At 33.0% G+C, this 18,462-nt stretch overlaps 1 protein-coding gene and 2 long non-coding RNA genes across 4 annotated transcripts; 2 read left to right on the top strand and 1 right to left on the bottom strand.

Annotated features, from left to right (window-relative positions):
- The first annotated feature begins 963 nt into the window (after positions 1 to 963).
- On the top strand, positions 964 to 18,391 carry LOC134246272 (uncharacterized). The gene is made up of 6 exons (XM_062728601.1): positions 964 to 977; positions 2,989 to 3,083; positions 3,291 to 3,523; positions 3,769 to 3,929; positions 18,004 to 18,185; positions 18,300 to 18,391. The coding sequence occupies exons 2-6, from the start codon at positions 3,008 to 3,010 to the stop codon at positions 18,344 to 18,346; spliced, it is 699 nt and encodes a 232-aa protein (XP_062584585.1). The 5' UTR covers positions 964 to 977; positions 2,989 to 3,007; the 3' UTR covers positions 18,347 to 18,391.
- Positions 9,318 to 11,649, bottom strand: LOC134246271 (uncharacterized). The gene is made up of 3 exons (XR_009987607.1): positions 10,977 to 11,649; positions 9,681 to 9,775; positions 9,318 to 9,536 (listed from the first exon to the last, which is right to left on the bottom strand). It is a non-coding gene; the product is annotated as an uncharacterized LOC134246271 (long non-coding RNA).
- Positions 11,389 to 13,786, top strand: LOC134246269 (uncharacterized). 2 transcript variants are annotated; one of them, XR_009987605.1, is made up of 4 exons: positions 11,389 to 11,478; positions 11,660 to 11,765; positions 11,995 to 12,122; positions 13,382 to 13,786. It is a non-coding gene; the product is annotated as an uncharacterized LOC134246269 (long non-coding RNA). The 2 variants fall into 2 exon arrangements; XR_009987606.1 differs by lacking the exon at positions 13,382 to 13,786 and adding an exon at positions 12,369 to 12,632.
- Positions 18,392 to 18,462: the final 71 nt, after the last annotated feature.

Consider the following 18,462-nt stretch of genomic DNA (forward strand, 5'->3'; position numbering starts at 1 on the left):
ATCTTCTCAATCTTTCTTAACACTAGTAAAATGTAGCAGTGCCTAAATGGACTTGTTTTTCTCCATGTGACTTTCTCCGAAGGAGACTTCAACTGCGCAATACGATCGCTGTGCCTAAACACTGCATATATGCTGCATGAACAAATATACGCAAGGTAGTAATTATTCAGCTAAATCCTTTACTCTTCAAACCTTACAGAATGAAAACAACAATCAGCAATGAACACTTTTGTTTCAGATCAAAATTCGGTTACTTCTTCACCGTCCACATCAAAAATGGCTGAAGGAGTGAGCCTCGTTTTCATTTATTATGTACACCGCGCCCGATCGAAAAAAAAATAAACAAAGGTAAACCTAATCCGTTATCATTTCGTACGGGCACAAACTAGACAAAATTGAATGCGCACTAAATAAGGTTGCTTGCATATTAATGTAACTAATCATGGCTCTGTTGCTTATGAGATCTAGAGAAGAAGATTTTTAAATTTTAAAGGTTTTCTGATGTATTCTTATTTAAAATTTACTCATCCATTACGGACCAACCCTTACCCCAGGGGTCATGATTTGAACAAACTTGAATCTACACCACCTGAGGATACTTCACTATGAGTCTAATCTTTCCTGGCCCAGTGGTTCTTGAGAAGAAGATTTTTAAAATACATCATTACTTTTTCACAAATTCCTAATTATCTCCCCTTGAAAGGGAGCATGGCCCCTCATTTGAACAAACCTGAATCCCCTTCACCTAAGGATGCTTTATTGCAAGTTTGGTTGAAATTGGCCCAGTGGTTCTTGAGAAGAAGATGAAAATGTGAAAAGTTTACGACGACGACGACAACAACAACGACAACAACGACGACGACGACAGACAACGGACAGATTGTGATCAGAAAAGCTCACTTGAGCCTTTGGCTCAGGTGAGCTAAAAAGGTATGATAATCAATATTTTGTGGAAAGGACTACCTCTGCATTATTGGGTAAGACAGATGTATATGCATTCTTTTTTTTTTTTTTTTTGCAACATGACAATATTCAAATAAATCTTCACAAATAACTGATAAAATAAATCTAGCGAGTACATTGCATAATATAATCAGTGTAACGTATTCATACCCCTTAAATATTTAAACTGTCACGTTCGTATGGACACATATACTATATACATTTAATATTGATCGATTGATTTTGTTCAACGCCGAGTCGGCAATATTCCAGTCATATTTCGGTGGTTAAAAGTTATGTTAACGCTTAAAAATATTTTGGATTTCTCTAGATCTGACAGCTTCCATTGAGGCTACTCTTTTCGGAAACCAGAAAAATGATCTTTAGATTGCCGGGATTGTTATCTTGGACACGAGGCACAATTAACCGTCCCATCCGATAGGATTTAAAAATTTGTAAACAGGCAAATTTATAATAACAAAAATCTGCTAACTTGAATTTAAACATTTAAATCTTACTCTAGAAATCTGTAAAAGAATATGGTTTACAGTTATTGCACAGTCACGAGATATGTCTTAAGGAGGATGTTCCCAGTTTAGTTAATATGACTGAGTAAACTTTGATTGCCCAATGCGTATGTTTGATATAAAAACTTAGTCCTGTAGTTCCATGCCAAAATTACATGACTGGTTAACTTTGTTTTGTATTATATAAATTTTATTATTATCACAAAAATCCCAAAATATTTGCCAACTTAGATAACATACGTAAGTTTTTACTTAGTATTTTAGATCAGTGGAGGGAATTTTCAAATAAACAATTAATAATGAAGTGCATTATTTGCGGCACTATCGCTTTTGTGTTCCAGGGAAACCAGTATGAGTTGGGATTCAAAAAAGTTCAACAACAGAACTTAATTTTGTTTATCAAAGTGATATATAGTACTTTGTTAAATATCAAAAAATAATCAAAATGGTGTTCATATGTGTTCACTAAGCAGAGTCACGATCTTTGAGCAGACTTTCCTCTATTACATTCCCCCTTTCTCTGCCAGAGAATGGATGCTTGCTATCCTTCTAACTCTCGATTTACACGAAAACTAAACTTTCATCCATGACAAAATGCTCTTTTTATTATAGATGAGCCAACCACCCCTATATTACGCTTCTTCTAAAAGAATTTTTAAAAAAAAAAAGGAATTCGAAATATTTATAAAACATGTGATAAAACCCAAGTTTTACACCGGCACCTAGACACGTGACACTTTAAAATTACCCTATGCATTGAAGGTTGCCCGAGTGCTAAATACATGTTTTATAAAATTTTAATTGGTCAATGACCCTTGTAAATATAGATTCGACTTGATAACGTGTGGTTTGCAACCCGGAAATATGTCAGAGAAAAGCCCCTTGGAAAATTATGTATATGCATGTATATCTTTCACTTGCAATATTTAAATAAATATATTTTAAATTTGACAAATTTGTCAATGGGAAGGGGACAAAATGGGAACCGTTGTTCCCTTAATTTTCCGGCGGATCTGTTTATATGGTATGACATTTATTTTTTGCTTTCTAACCTAACAATACCCATAAGAATAGTATGGCCGGGTTTATCTCTGCATTTCTGAGTAGTAAATAAGGCATGCTAACTAATAGGTTTAACGTAATAGATAATTATGTGAATATCTATCCTAGCATTAGTTTTACTCTACAAGCATCTCGTGGAGGTGAGACAGTTTAAACCGAGTTTCCGTACTGTAGCTGGTGTTAGCACGAAAAAAAAATATCTCACTGCTACCTCAATGAGTATATAGATCTAAATTCTGAGCCCTCTCCCAGGAAGTGGTGGTGTCTAATTATATGTTAAAATTTTCGAGAAGGACGTTAAACAAAACCAATGTATATATACATGTATTTAACATTGGGATTTTAGTATGTACTCGTAATATTCTCTATACAGTCATTTTCACAATCTTTAATAATATTTTGAAACATCTCTTCTCAATATATTTTGTGTAAAAATATTAATTTTTCCGTTTAGTAGATTACATACAGGACTAGATATGAGAATTCATATTATGATCATCGTGATTGAACTCCTTATTTTGAACTATATTGTATGTGGAGTGACAGCAAAAGGTAATTGCAAGTATTAATATTTCAACTCTTCAGATTTTTTATACGAAATTCTTATTACTACATATGATATTCTTTTGAGTACACTGTATATATCAATTGCTGTACAAGCTTAAGTATAGATCACATTTTAGTAAATCATAAAAAATTCATAATAAAAATGTTTGGCGTCTTACATACTTAAATACAGAATAGACTGGTTACTTTCAGGAGACTGGGAACTTGTTTTCCATGCTCTGAGCGGGAAAGGGGAAAATGTCATGAAGACGTGGCAAACAAAGTTTAAGAAAGAATGTGATATCTTAAACTTAAACAGCTGTCCTTGTTCCGTTAAAGATGGTTGCCTACCGTTGTCTTATAGATGGGAAACAGCAAAAGATCAATGTCCAAAAATCCTAAGAAGTATCAAAGTTGACTTCTGGGAATGTCTCAATATTCAAAAGGTGAAGATAATTTATTTTAAACTTCATGTTTCTTTTTACCACGACAGTAAGATATTTAAAAAAAAGTGAATGAACTGTTAGATATACAGTGTCATGATTGAAGTTACGATTGAAGCAAAATAATATTAATATATTGTTGTCTTATGTAACGATGAATGTACTGTTCGTAGGATTTTGTGATAATATACTCGGATCCCTAACGTTCACGACTAAATTTTAACGAGAAATCACCTGTTACTTTAAAGGTAAAGGTTGAACTAATTTCTAAAGAGAAGACTGTGGCATTTGTCGAATTTGATGGAAAAGGCTCCACTTACATGAACTGGTTCCATAAAAGCAGAGTACAAAAAAGCAGCTGGCCTGATATGCGAAAAGGAGGACGATTTAATTTTTTTTCTCTCAACAAGTAAGTGGATCATAAAGTTAAAAGTAGAAGAATATATATAAAAATATATATACTTGTATAAATAAATAAATATTTTTTTTTATATATGAAAAGAAAACACAAAATCTTCAGCGTTTTCATTGTCATTCTTCAGAAGCTTTACAAAAATGTATAACCACACAACAGTTAAGTATAAATAACCGCGAAGCGGCTCATTAAAGGTGCATGGACACAGATTTGAAGTTAAATAATATTTTCTGTATAATATCACGACTTCTATATTTTAATACCATTTCCCATAAAATATATTAAAAATTTTATTTCATCTTAAAGTTATTGAAACTCCAAATTTTTGGATGGGTTTGATTGACACATCCTTGCACTCTCATAAATTTTACCTTTATTCTTTATACTTAGGAGAGGTTTGAATCTTGTTTTGTATTACCCGGTAATGAGAAATATTAAAACCTTAATCCGGAAAAATAATTATATTCAGAGTAGAAATGTTAGAAAGCAAAACTCCTTCACAAGTATCGTCATTCAGAGCTAAGTGTTTTGTACAGATTTTTAAGTTAGCAAATTGATCACACTCGTGAAACGTACAGAGTTTTTGTAAAGAGGGCACGAGCTCCGTTTTGTTGATGTTTACGATTCACTGGGTGCGTTCAATGGTTAAAGTCTGCATACCACAACTGCACGGACTGACAATATACTGTATGTTTTGCTTTCGAACATTTCTACTCTGAATTTTGTTTTATATTTTTCATTTATACACAACAAGATTGCCACTTTTCCTAAGTATTAAGAATAAAATTAAAATTTGTAAAAGTGCAAGGAGGTGTCCAAAAAATTGAAATTTTAATGCCTTGTAGATGAAATAAAGATATTTAATTTATTTATCTGTGAAATGCTATTAAAATATATAAGTCGTAATATTATACAGAAAATATTAATTTCAAATCCGCGTCCATGCACCTTTAAAAAAGCGTAAACTGCTCAAACCCAGGTTATACCATTATAACTCGGGTAGGTCTTTTTTTTTTAATTATAATATTTATATAACTTTTAAAGTCTTACATAACTTTTTAATCAAATGTTGAAGCTTTACAATTCTGAAAAAAATATTTTTAAGTCATGTAACACCTCTGCTGGCCCTTATTAAATTACTTCCTCATGTCCATCAAGTTTTCTAAAAAGTTCAACCTTTTGACCCAAAATTGATAGAGGTCTTCTCTATGTAAATGTATCCGACCCATATTGAAAAAAAATCAGTGATATTTTTTTATGGCATAAATTTGTTAAATACTTCATTTGAGTGTATTAACACATTAAAAAAAATAATACCAAAGGAAATAAAAAAAAAAAAAGGCAGTCTACGTTTCTTCTGTGGTAATGCTGCCCTTTCTTGTCTCCTCTGCCTTTCCATCTTTTTCCTTTTGGCAAACTTCTCCGTGAAGTATCCTCGAGATAGTCTATGATCCTTGAATGCTTAAAAAACTTTTTAATTCATTTTTACTTATTCTTGTCATCAAAATCAAGTCACATTGAATACATTTTTTTTTACCAAAATATTATAATTGAAATCATCATAAATAAATGTTTTTCTGTTCAAAGACTAGTAGCATATCTTCATGTAGCATGGTGAAGTGACAGTAAAAATCGGTAGTTGCAGCAACAGAACTTGATTACTTTTAACTAATAAAACATTAATATCATTGTATCGTCATATTTCAAGTGCATCAACCATTCTAACTATTCATCATATAATAAATACCTATCTCTTTCCTCACTGCCTTCTCTTCTTTCTTTGACAAAGCCCACATCCTGGCAAACATGTCTAAGTACTGAAGGATCGCTGTTCAAAAGGAAGTTTATTACAGTGAAAATTGAATAAGTTAAATCATCATACTTTTGTCGGCAAAGTTTTCAAAAATGTGACCTGCTCTCCTCTCCATTACCTTCAGGTTTGTATGAGATATATATGGGAGATCTTAAAAAGGAATAACTTTTGGTTGACAAGTTTTTCTGTATGCCCATTGTTTAGGAGATTGATCCCTCGGAAGTTCCATAACTTCTTGGGGATCAATCTTACAAACTGTAGGATTGCAGAAAAACTTGCTTGCGCTAAAATACCTTTAACCTTTTTCGCTCACCTAAGCTGAAAGCTCAAGTGAGCTTTTCTGTTCACACTTTGTCTGTAGTCCGTCTGTCTGCCTGTAAACTTTTCACATTTTCGACTTCTTCTCAAGGATCACTGGACCAATTTTAACCAAAATTGCCACAAAGCATCCTTGGGTAAAGGGAATTCAAGTTTGTTCAAATAAAGGGCCAAGCCCTCTTCCAAGGGGAGATAATTATGAATTAATAAAAAATGAATGATAACTTTTAAAAATCTGTTTACATAGGAATATATAGGAAAAATCTTTAAAAATCTACTTCTCTAGAACCATTGGGTCAGGAAAGATAAAACTCATGTTGAAGCATCCTCAGGTAGTGTAGATTCAATTTTGTTCAAATAAATGACCCCCAGGTGTAAGGCGGGGCCACAATAGCTGATCAAAGTTTTACATAGGAATATAGAAAAATCTTCTCCAGAACCATTGGGCAGGGAAAGATGAAACTAATGTGGAAGCATCCCCCAGGTAGTGTAGATTCAATTTTGTTCAAAACATGACCACCCGGGGGTAGGGCGGGGTCACAATGTCTGATCAAAGTTTTATATAGGAATAGTTAGGAAAAATCTATTAAAAATCTTCTTCTCTGGAACCATTGCACCAGGAAATATTAAACTCATATGGAAGCATCCTCAGGTAGTGTAGATTCAATTTTGTTCAAATCATGACCCAAAGGGGTAGGGTGTGGCCACAATGAGGACTCAAAGTTTTGCATAAGAGTACATAGGAAAAAATCTTTACAAGAATAGAAAGCTTTGTTTAGTAAAATTTACTTGTACCAGGTAAGCATCTGTAAGTAGTGAAGATTTAATTTTTTCAAATAATATGCGGGGATGGGTGTGTGTGTGTTAGCATTCAATCTCTACCCAGTGTTATCGTTCCACTTATACCTCTGTCAACGTCTTAAAAGTAGGACGGAAGCGGAGGACGTTATTTATTTTTCAAAAGTTGTTTAAAAAGGCCACAAGAAGCTTAACATCTTTACATTTCTATATATGTGTCAATGCTGCAACACTGCATGAAAATTCGGCTTTACAAAACAAGTAAAGATAATGTAAATTTATTATTTACAATGCCTTTAATTGGCTTTTCTGAAAAAAGTCAAAGTTGGAAAAGGTAACCTTTACATTAACTTTACATGCACTTAAATATGATGTAATGTCCCACATTGTCTTGACTTTACAAAAAAGTAAAGTTAACATTTACAACCATTAAACACCATATTTAGGATATATTAAATCTGATAATTACAGATCTTAAATTTAATTAAAAACCATCTTTAATTACCACAAAAGTTAATAATTTCTGTTTAACATTCTAGTGAATAAAGCCTTATGCAATTTATAAATAAGATTTTTCTTCCAAGTCGATACTGCGGAAGTCTGGACATCATAATTAATATATAAAAAGTAACAAAAAGTTGACTTTAACTTTGTTTATTACAATTTTATTTACAAACATAAGATCAAAAACATCAAGATTCTTGACAGTATATGTTGCCCACATCATATCCTGCAAATCACATACACATAAATAAGTATCGAAGACAGAGTACATTTCACGAAAATGTTTTTCGTACGTGACATGTTTTATAATAAAACCAACTGTACATTCTTGAATTTAAAGTTGTGAATCAACATAAAACTACTATGTTCCTCTTTCTTGTGGATATTGGTTTCAGTGGAAATCAATAACTGTCAAAATGTATTTGTCACATCTCCCTTTTCAGAGTCCAAAACTTTTCTTCCCATGCAGGCATTCTTCTAATGCTTTTCCTAAAAGAAAAAAAAATCTATAAGTATATTTTCAGTGCTATGCATAAGTATGAATATTTTCAAAGGCATCTGTTATCAGAATTCACAATACCATGATTTAATCAAACTAAAAACAATGCACAACCTAATTAATGAATAAAAAGTTCATACATGACCTTTAACCTTAAAAATAAAAATTGTATTAATTTAATAAGACGAGTGGACCTCTTATTATTGACATATTATATGAAGAATCAATGGGTTAGGTCATGTATCCCTTATCACAACAAGAGGCCCAGGGGCCACAGAGCTCACCTGAGCACATCAGCTAGGAAAAAACACATATCAGATCAGAACTGAAAGTTAACTTAAGTTGGGGGGGGGGGGGCTTGAATTTTAACCCCCAAGGGGATCATAATTTGAACGAACTAGAATCTACATTACCTGAGGATGATTCCATACAAATATCACTAATCCTGGCTTTGAAGTGCTTGAAAAGAAGATTTAAAAAGGTTTCCCTATATATTTCTATGTAAAATTTTGGTCGGCCATTTTGGCCACGCCCTACCCCCGGGGGTCATTACTTGAACAAACTTGAATCTACACTACCTGAGGATGATTCCACATGAGTTTCATCTTTCCTGTTCCAGTGGTTCTTGAGAAGAAGATTTTTAAAGATTTTTCCTATATATTCCTATGTAAAATTTTGATCGGCCATTTTGGCCCCACCCTACCCCCGGGGGTCATGACTTGAACAAACTTGAATCTACCCTACCTGAGGATGATTCCATATGAGTTTCATCTTTCCTGGCCCAGTGGTTCTTAAGAAGATTTTTTAAAAATGCCAATAATTTTTCTCTAATTCATAATTATCTCCCCTTGGAAAAGGGTGTGGCCCTTCATTTGAACAAACTTGAATCCCCTTCACCCAAGGATACTTTGTGCCAAGTTTGGTTGAAATTGGCCCAGTGGTTCTTGAGAAGAAGATGAAAATGTGAAAAGTTTACGACGACAACGACGACAGACAACGGACAAATTTTGATCAGAAAAGCTCACTTGAGCCTTTGGCTCAGGTGAGCTAAAAAGCCTAATCCCTAAAATTACAATTTGAGAATTATGTACTTTTTATGGGTACTTATCACAATCAAAGAATAAATCCCTGAAACATAACGAAATGATAGGTTTTCCTGACTACTCAGTAGTCAGTTAACAAAAAGAACAAAATAGTGCTACATATTTAGCTTAGCTGTACATGTGTACAGAATCATACTCAAGTTATGGTTTAGGATATATGTACCTTTTTCCCAAATAACATGTTTCTGCTCATGAACTTTTTCCTGATATGGAACAGTAAAAGGACTTTAGGTGAGAGTCCCTGAATTGAAGATGACAATCATGCTGAAATAGAATTCATACAGTGATTAACATTTTATACACCTGGACAAATGTATAGTCAATATTCTTATTAAAAATTATGAGTTTGAAGCACACGGTCACCAAAGAATGAATTGATTTTGAAAATTCATACACAATGCAATCACAGTTAATAGCTATGAACTGCCAAACACCCTTTCTTTATCAAAAATACTTTAAAATTAAATCTAAACAATACTTGCCATCTATAATATGAAACTTGAGAACCTGCCTCTTCTTCATGGCAGATCTTTTAATTTTCTCATGGTAGGCCGAGTAGCTTGAGCCTATACAAAAGAAATTGAACATTTTATACGAATACATTTGACAATAATGACTCCCGAGCAAGTCAAGCACTAAATAATGTAAATGTTTGTTCAAGTAACATTTCACGATACTTATTATTTGATTTTTTAAAAATGTGCTTGTACCAAAGAACTTTGGGATCCTCAGTCATGTTTTGTCGTCTTCCTCGCCCCGTCTTGATGTTTTCCTTTCAACAATCTGCATACTGATTTCACTCAACCTGTATTTTAACAAAATGGACACAATTAAAATACATAATGTTATAAATAAAATAAACTTATTTGCCAATTTTGGAGTTGAAACTCTCAACCAAGGCATACATACATCTGTAACTAAGTTTTATGACAACTGATTGTGTATATTCTCAGTAATTAGCAAAAACCCGGTTTCAGTTTCAAATTCCCGGCCCGGCTCGGTTTTAACTACTCATTTTAGTCCCACTCCAGAATTGTTTTTCTTTGTCTTGTTTAATATTCCAGAGACATACACCTTTACAGAATAAACTGAAACCCATAAACATTTAATCCCCAAATTATCAAAATACTAATCTAACATTCTGGCAGTAAATAACATATACAGCCAGGGCTCTCGATTCTCTAAAATTGGGGCCGTTCAACGGCCCCGTTCCCAATGCAAAAAAGGTACCTTTTTTCCCAAAAGAAAGTGTAAATTTCCCAATTTCCATCCAGAGTAAAATATTAATTAAAAAATAAAAGTCCATCAAACCGCAAAAAAAAAAACCCAAACAAAACACATTTGCAAATGAAAGTGAAACTGTACTACTATTTTATTAGTTCGCGCCAAATGCATTCGTAAACTGGTTCGGGGAACCAGGTTATTGTTTTTACAAAAATGTATACAACTATGAGTGCAGAGTATCTTGTTATGTAGTTTCGACAAAAACCAGCATTTTGGTTTCTAAAATAGACATTTCATTTAAACATTAGTAAGCTGCACCTAGAAACATACCGCGCTTCGGCATGTTCAGTCTCGCACTGTATTGGTAAGCAAAGTTGCCCATGTGATCGAGGAAATTCGGGACTATGTGACTAGCGACTGTCACGCAGTAAGACATATAATCGCAATATCAACACTCAAAGATAGTAATGACAAAGCTAATGTACTTTCATAAATAGCCTACGTACCCATGTTTGTTCTGTTTAACTGTTTATTCAAACCAGAGTTAGCATTGATGATAAAATGCTAGAAAAGTGAGGATTTTTTTTAATGAATTTGTGTTATCCAACTTTTCCCAAAATGACGATAATTTTCCCAATTTGAACGGCCCCGGCCCCAGTCCCAAAAAGTGGTGTGAGAGCCCTGACAGCGAAGTTTTGCCTGACTTTCATTGTTTCACTACATGTATGCACAATGTACTGATCTATGTTGAAAGTGAAAACGGCTGGAAATCGTAAACAAACCTGCAGTGCATGCCAATCCGGGAGTTCGAGCAGTTGTCAAGACAAGAATCTCCTTAAATCTAGATGAGGTTTCAAAAAATTACCTCTGGTTGCAAACTTCGTCAAAATAGCGATGCAGACCCGCTCCACTTGATTTGAAATGATTGGCTATTCAACCGAATACACAGTGCCATATTTGGGTTACTTATCAGAGTAGATCGTTCGTTTTACATTCGAGAAGAGTTTACATATTACTTGAATGAAGAGGATAACATAATACTGAGCTGAAAATTGTGTGTAAAGTATGTTTTAGTAGTTTACAATACAGACTGTAAATGTGCGGGAGATTTTATTGATATTGAAGCTTGTAAACAAAACCAATAAACGTAGGACTTATTCAAGGCAATGTATGGGAACCAGTCTAAAAGGCAAAGAAAATTCCGCCAAGTAAACAACAAAGGGGGAAAGGGATTTGGGATGTTGTCAGTTGTATGTATACATTATGTGCGACGGTGACTGCAAGGTAATACATGTGTCTTATTTGTTGCGAATAATTCGTTTCATTTTATTATGGAAATTTATCCGTCCCAACACTGGCAGAAATATAATTAATCTGACTTCAAATTCCTTCCTCTGTTCCCCCAAGTACATGTAACACTCTTAGCTCTCATTTTTTTTTAAATTTCATTGTATATTTTTTGTAGAAACAAGGAATGTGGAGCTAATGCGTGCTGCTAAGGATGGAAAGGTCTTGTGTTTATTGGTTGTGCCTGAGTCACCAGCCACAGGTGTACCTTATTTCCATTTTAGGTAATGTCTTTTGAGTTTTTTTAAGTAGAGGGAACAATGCATTTTTCATTCAATATAAATGTAAAATTCTAGAGACAATTTTTTTTTCAACATTGCTGGATACTCACTACATGATTTTATCTAAAGAAAAGTATTTAAATTATTTTCTCACATTTTTTAAAGAGGCCGAGTATGGTGAAGAGATAATTCATTTTTTATTCAAAATTTTATTTTCCATGCATTTGTACAGGGAGTCTATATACATTTGAGGTGAGCGGCAGATTTAATTTTGAAGATGGGTGACTTTCAGATGTTGTGATGAAGATTGTTGAAAGGGATTATCCGCATAGAACCAATCCATATGAATGTGCAAGTCAGGTGAGGATTGGACTTCAACGTGTAATCCAGAAATGTTTATACATAATGTGCAATGGTGACTGCAAGTAATACATGTGTCTTATTTGTTACGAATAATTCGTTTCATTTTATTATGGAAATTTATCTGTCCCAACACTGGCAGAAATATAGTTAATCTGACTTCAAAATTCCTTCCTCTGTTCCCCCAAGTACATGTAACACTCTTCGCTCTCATTTTTTTTAATTTTCATTGTATATTTTTTGTAGAAACAAGGAATGTGAAGCTAATGCATGTTGCTAAGGATGGAAAGGTCTTGTGTTTATTGGTTGTGCCTGAGTCACCAGTCACAGGTGTACCTTATTTCCATTTTAGGTAATGTCTTTTGAGTTTTTTTTAAGTAGAGGGAACACTGCATTTTTCATTCAATATAAATGTAAAATTCTAGAGATAACTTTTTTTCACCATTGCTGGATACTCACTACATGATTTTATCTAAAGAAAAGTATTTAAATTATTTTCTCACATTTTTTAAAGAGGCCGAGTATGGTGAAGAGATAATTCATTTATGTTTGTTTCCTGTAACCCGACCGACCCATTCAAATTATCCCTGGGTGGATTTTTTTTCCCTGACAAATGGCAAAACTTTGTTTGATCAATCAGCTGATTCCATTTATTAAATTAAAACAATAGCTTGCAGCTTAATTTGAGACGTAAAATATGTCAACGTAGTTTACATTTACCTTAAATATAAAGAGTAATCATTATTGTAACAAAAGTTTCCCCCTACAACTTTCTGAAGTTTGTTTTCTGCCGCTAGGCAGCCATTTTGGATGCCATGTTGGGTGTCCACTGTAAATATAACATCTGGTATTTTCAGTCTAGGGATGTTTCACCAGTCATAAGCAAAAAAAAAAAAAAAAAAAATTCTGACCTACCGACCCTTGATTTTTTAGGAATGTTACAGGAAACAAACTTTTTTTTTTAAGCCTTGGACTTCAACATGTAATAAAGAAATGTTTATATATTGCTTAGCTTAGTGAAAGCACGCCACAAACATTTTAAGTATCTCAGTAAGTTTCATGGATATCACAGATGTATCACTATCATATGTTTGACATAGAGTCGCATTGTCTAAATTTCCATTATGTTTAGATATACATGTTTTAAGTTACTTATGTATGTCTTCAAAAGCTTGTGCTTTAATTTCAATAGAAGTAATGAAAACCTCTTTAAAAATTGTATTGTTTTTCTTTATAATTTTGAAAATGATTTTTATTAGGACTTGTACAACACCTGAGTACCTAGATGACTGTTGAACTAATTGGTGAACAAGAAAAGATGTCAGAGAGGGGAATCCAATACAGATGTCATGATCAAGAATATATACTCTTATCAATGATATGATCAAGAATATGTAAACTTTTAACGATTTAAAATATCTTATTTGTAAATCACTCTTCATTACTTAATTGTTCACACATTATCCTCTACACTTATGCTATAAATCTTATCTGTTTATTAATCACCCCCTCTTATCTAACCCCCCTGCTGATCGTAATGACCTGTGTATTGACTCCTGATCTTAAGGATCTTGTAATGTGCTCCTAATCGTCAGGAACGGATCTTGAGTATATATATATAGTGCGACAGAATTTTAGAATAAGATAGGAGGATGGAAATATAGAAGACTAGTTAGTAGATAGAACTGTTAGAGATAGATAAAGTACTCACTTGGACTATTACCTAACATTTCTTGGATTTATATGTACATGTGATTGTTTTACTTGGATTTTATTTTTTGTGAATTATTTTTCCTGAATGTTTCTATTTATGATGTGCTGTGTAAGTAAACTGTAGACTAGAATTTCGGCATCTATTTTCAAGATATGAGGAACTAGGATAAATTAATTTATTCATGCAAACTGACATTATGAAATGTGTTGTAAGACCGCTCGGTGCGGCGCTACAAACTAACTAGGAAATATCTTGGAGATTTATAGATGAACATGCAAGCATTCATGATTTTGAATGTTATTCAGCCAGAGAGTTTTTGCACAAATTTAATTTTCAGTACAGTAATTTAAACTGGGTGTGTAATTTTCAGTACAGTTATGTAAAATGAATATGTTACTTATTATGATTGTCAATTTCTCAACAGGACATAATTGTAGTTTATTTATACGATCACTCTTGCAGAACAAAACACACAGAACTTTTTTTTCTCTGTGTGCATCATACACTTATAAACGTTTTACACCACCATGTTTACATATTTTACATTGATGACATGTAAATCGAGCACACACATGAAAATGCGTATATCTGGATACATGCAAACATGCATCTACCATAACCTATTACATATTTTCCAAGGTGTGTGAAGTCGAGCACATACATGAAAATGTGTGAAGCTGGACACATACACAAATACACATGCATTTGCCACAACCTATTACATATTTTCCAAGGTGTGTGAAGTCGAGCACATACATGAAAATGTGTGAAGCTGGACACATACACAAATACACATGCATCTGCCACAACCTATTACATATTTTCCAAGGCATGTGAAGTCGAGCACATACATGAAAATGTGTGAAGCTGGACACATATGCAAACACACTAACATATACCACAGACATAAAAACATAATCTAAACTAAGTCAAGCACAGACAGGCTCACTGGGTGAAGCTGGATTCATACATGATCTCATGCATTTTGCAATCTGCATCCTCACATATATTCTAATAGATTTTTCATCATTTTTTGTGTTTGTGAATTTGTAAAATGCATCATTTTGCATTACAAGTTGAAGATGTTATTAGCCTGTATATAAGCGCAAATCAAATAGCCTTTTATGTAATTTTTTCACATTTTTAATTCAATTTAAACTGCAAAGTTTATTTTATATATGTACATGCACCATAAAGAATAAATAATATTGTACCGGTATTGTATTTTAAAGTGAAATGGGACCTCCATTTCATAAGCAGAAATGTGAAATTTATACTTATCATCTGTATTTTTTTTTTATTTTGTCTCACATGTATCTGAATGTTTAAAGGAAAACAAAAGTCAAAGATAACTCAATATAATGTTTATATTCAAGGTTATAACTGAATATATTGTTTGTGCTGTATATCTGACTCATCTTATGATGAGAAGCCAAAATACAGAATATTTAAGATCATTTTTGTTTGGAAAATGAAAATTATCAATATGCCAATTTTTCCCATTGTTATATTATTACTTAATATATCATTAATATCAATGTACATATAAAAAATCTATGCCATCCAATCCAGAGAGTTGTAGGCAATCCTGGTGCAGATAATATTTTTTTCCCGTGTTTTGTAGTAGAGCGGGAACACATTGTATGAGAGGAACGTATATTAATGGTTTTGGTTGTATATGTGGGCATGGCCAAAGGAAGGCCAGTGAGAAATGAGTATTCAGTAAGGTGTTCAAATCATTCTAAGCCAGTGCTCTTCAATACACACACATTTTTTTTTGCTTTATATATAATATATATATCATATTTGTATAAATATACTGGTAATGGAAATAACAAAACTGTTGAAATGTATTTTAATTTGGATTTTTTCATACATGCAAATATTATAGGGTGTTCGTGCATTTTTAACTATTGCACTGAATGCACGTCCGGCATTCTCCCTTGAGACATTATTTACATAGCGACGGACACAGGTTTTCCATAGTTAACCATCTATGGTTTTTGCCTGGGCGGTTTTTAATGTCTGTGATAGGGGTATAATTTATTACAAGTAAAATATTTCACAAATGCATTCCAGTGCTTTATTGTTTCACATTCAATGTAATGTATGTTAGATATGTATCAAAATAAACGCCAGCTGCTCCAACTAAGCTAACCTGGCTTACAGCATAGTTGTTGTATTATTTGAGGTGTAGTCTGTCAAATAATGATGAGTCGAGTGTTTGATTCTGTAGATGACCATTTCTAATACTAATTTCAACTGGAAATGGATACAAGATAATAAAAAAAATATCTTTGACATTTGTCTTAAAATTCTGGGTACTGACTAGATTAGATTCTTTAAACTAACTGTGAAAATCCAAAGTATAAGTGTATTAAACAATAGTCAGCATTTAAATAAGACTTTTATAAAATATGTATATTTAATGAACTTTGATATGGCATTAAAGGTGAAAGGTTATATTTAATTATCTTTTCGAGTAAGTAAAGGTTACCTTTTCACCTTTACTTTTTGTAAAGTTAACACAAAGATGACCTTGCTTTTTGGAGCACCTTTAATGAAATTTACTTCGCAAGTAAAGTTTTGTAAAGGTGTTTTTTCAAGCAGTGCAAGTTGTTTGTCTATAAGAACTAAATTATGTTGATCATTATCGGCAATACGTTTTTAATTTTCCACGTTCGTAATATCCTGCCGAGAAATAATCCCTTATAAGATGTGGTGAAAAAGCGATATCTTGATTCTTATTCTCTTAAAAAAAAACTTTCATTTCATACAGCAAGAATATAAAAGTTTTATTTTAATAATTTATGATGCAATAGGCAAAAGTAAGTTTTGCCAAGAATCTTGGCATTTAAACGATGACAGAGTTGTTGTAGCGAAGCGAACGATAACTCTGGGTAGAGATTGGTTAGCATTTGGTCACAATGGGAGATTGAGTAATCTGTTGGAAAAACTTTATAAATCTTTTCAAGTATAGCCAACTTATACATGCTTTATTTATATAGGGACATTCTCAAATAACAGAAAATTCAAATTCCCCTCCCTCAACAAGTCGGCTTTTTAATACTATGCTGATTTGTGTTTTAAGTTTATTCTGCTGAAGTTACGAAGAAGATCAACATGACCCGGAATGTGCCGACATAAAAGGATTTGTCAGGCGGTCTAATGTATTTCGGATACCTTAAAGAGAGTTTGCTATTGAATATACATGTATAGGAGAAAGCTCGTTGGAAAAAAATTCAAACTTATAATTTAAAATACTTGATGTAATGTTTTTGTAGGTCATCAGTAAATGTGCTATGAATTTTCATTGGAAAAGCTGAAAGGCATTTTTAGGAGGTGATACACATAAATGAATCTTAACCTTCGACAATTTGACCTCGGAATCAAAATGAGTCTGTTCTGGACCATAGTAAGCTCTGCATAAGAAATCACAAAAACTCGGTTTTTCAACATTTCATCCGGAAACGAAAGTGTTGCAATCACAAAGAATTTAAATTATAACTTGAACCTTTGTATTATTGACCTAAAAATCAACAAAGGGTTTTACCTCACCTTATCTGAAAGAAAGCCCCAGTGAGCATTTCCAATCACATTTTGTCTGTAGTCCGTCCCTCCGTAAATTTGTCACATTTTCCAATTTCGAACTGGACACAAAACATCTTTGATTGTTCAATTGAAAGGCCATGGCTTCTTCGAAGGAGAGATAAATACAAATAAGTAAAAAAAATAGTGGCATCTTTTAGAAAAATTCTTCTCAAGAACCACTGGGCCAGGAAAAATGAAATATGTCATAATGGAAACATCTTCAGATAGTGTAGATTCAAGATTGTTCAAATCATGACCCCCAGGAGTCTTGAAACCGAAGTGTTCAACACAAAATGTATAAAATATTGACGTAGATCTTTGAAGCCAAAGTCATTACGGGTCTTATGTACGACTTTTGGATAAATGGTTTACAATTTTATTGCAAAAACCTAAAGGTTTTTCAAAATATCGCTCAATAATGAGTGTTACACAGAAAAAATGCAGACAGACGGACGGACATACAATGTAAGACATACCAAAAATTAATGTCTCCACTTTCATTGAAAGCGGGGAACGATAAAGGTTTGTATATTTATCTGCACCCAAAATTAAAATGTAAATAAAACTTGTTTACAGGGAAGCTCGCCATGGAAGACATTTCTTCATTAGCAAGTTATATCATGGGTGTCCTGGAGATTCGGGATGGTTTGTTGTTATGGATGCCTCGGGATCCAAACCCTGCCGCTGGGAAAAACAGAATTCCTACCCTCAATTTCTATACAGTAAAGATGGAAAAGTTATAAAATGGCAAAATATGAGTAAGTATGGACATTCAGAAATTCCAATAGTATAAGGATTAATTATATAAATAAAAGTTATTTTTAAGCCACAGTGTTTGAATTTTAACTCTGAAAAAAATTACTTTTGTACAGAGTATGGACGAGCTGAAGTTTTAAACATCTATATAAAGAGAGCTTAAAGACTCTAAGACCCATGTTGCTGATTATGCAATATTGTAAATAAAAAAGAAAGAAAATATACCATGTTGTATTGTTCTTCCTTAACAATTAAAGATGACAAGCAGAATAATATAAA

The sequence above is a fragment of the Saccostrea cucullata genome, unplaced genomic scaffold (genome assembly GCF_032062105.1).
Source record: "Saccostrea cucullata isolate Sc308-1 unplaced genomic scaffold, CSIRO_AGI_Scuc_v1 ctg2256, whole genome shotgun sequence".
NCBI lineage: Eukaryota > Metazoa > Mollusca > Bivalvia > Ostreida > Ostreidae > Saccostrea > Saccostrea cuccullata.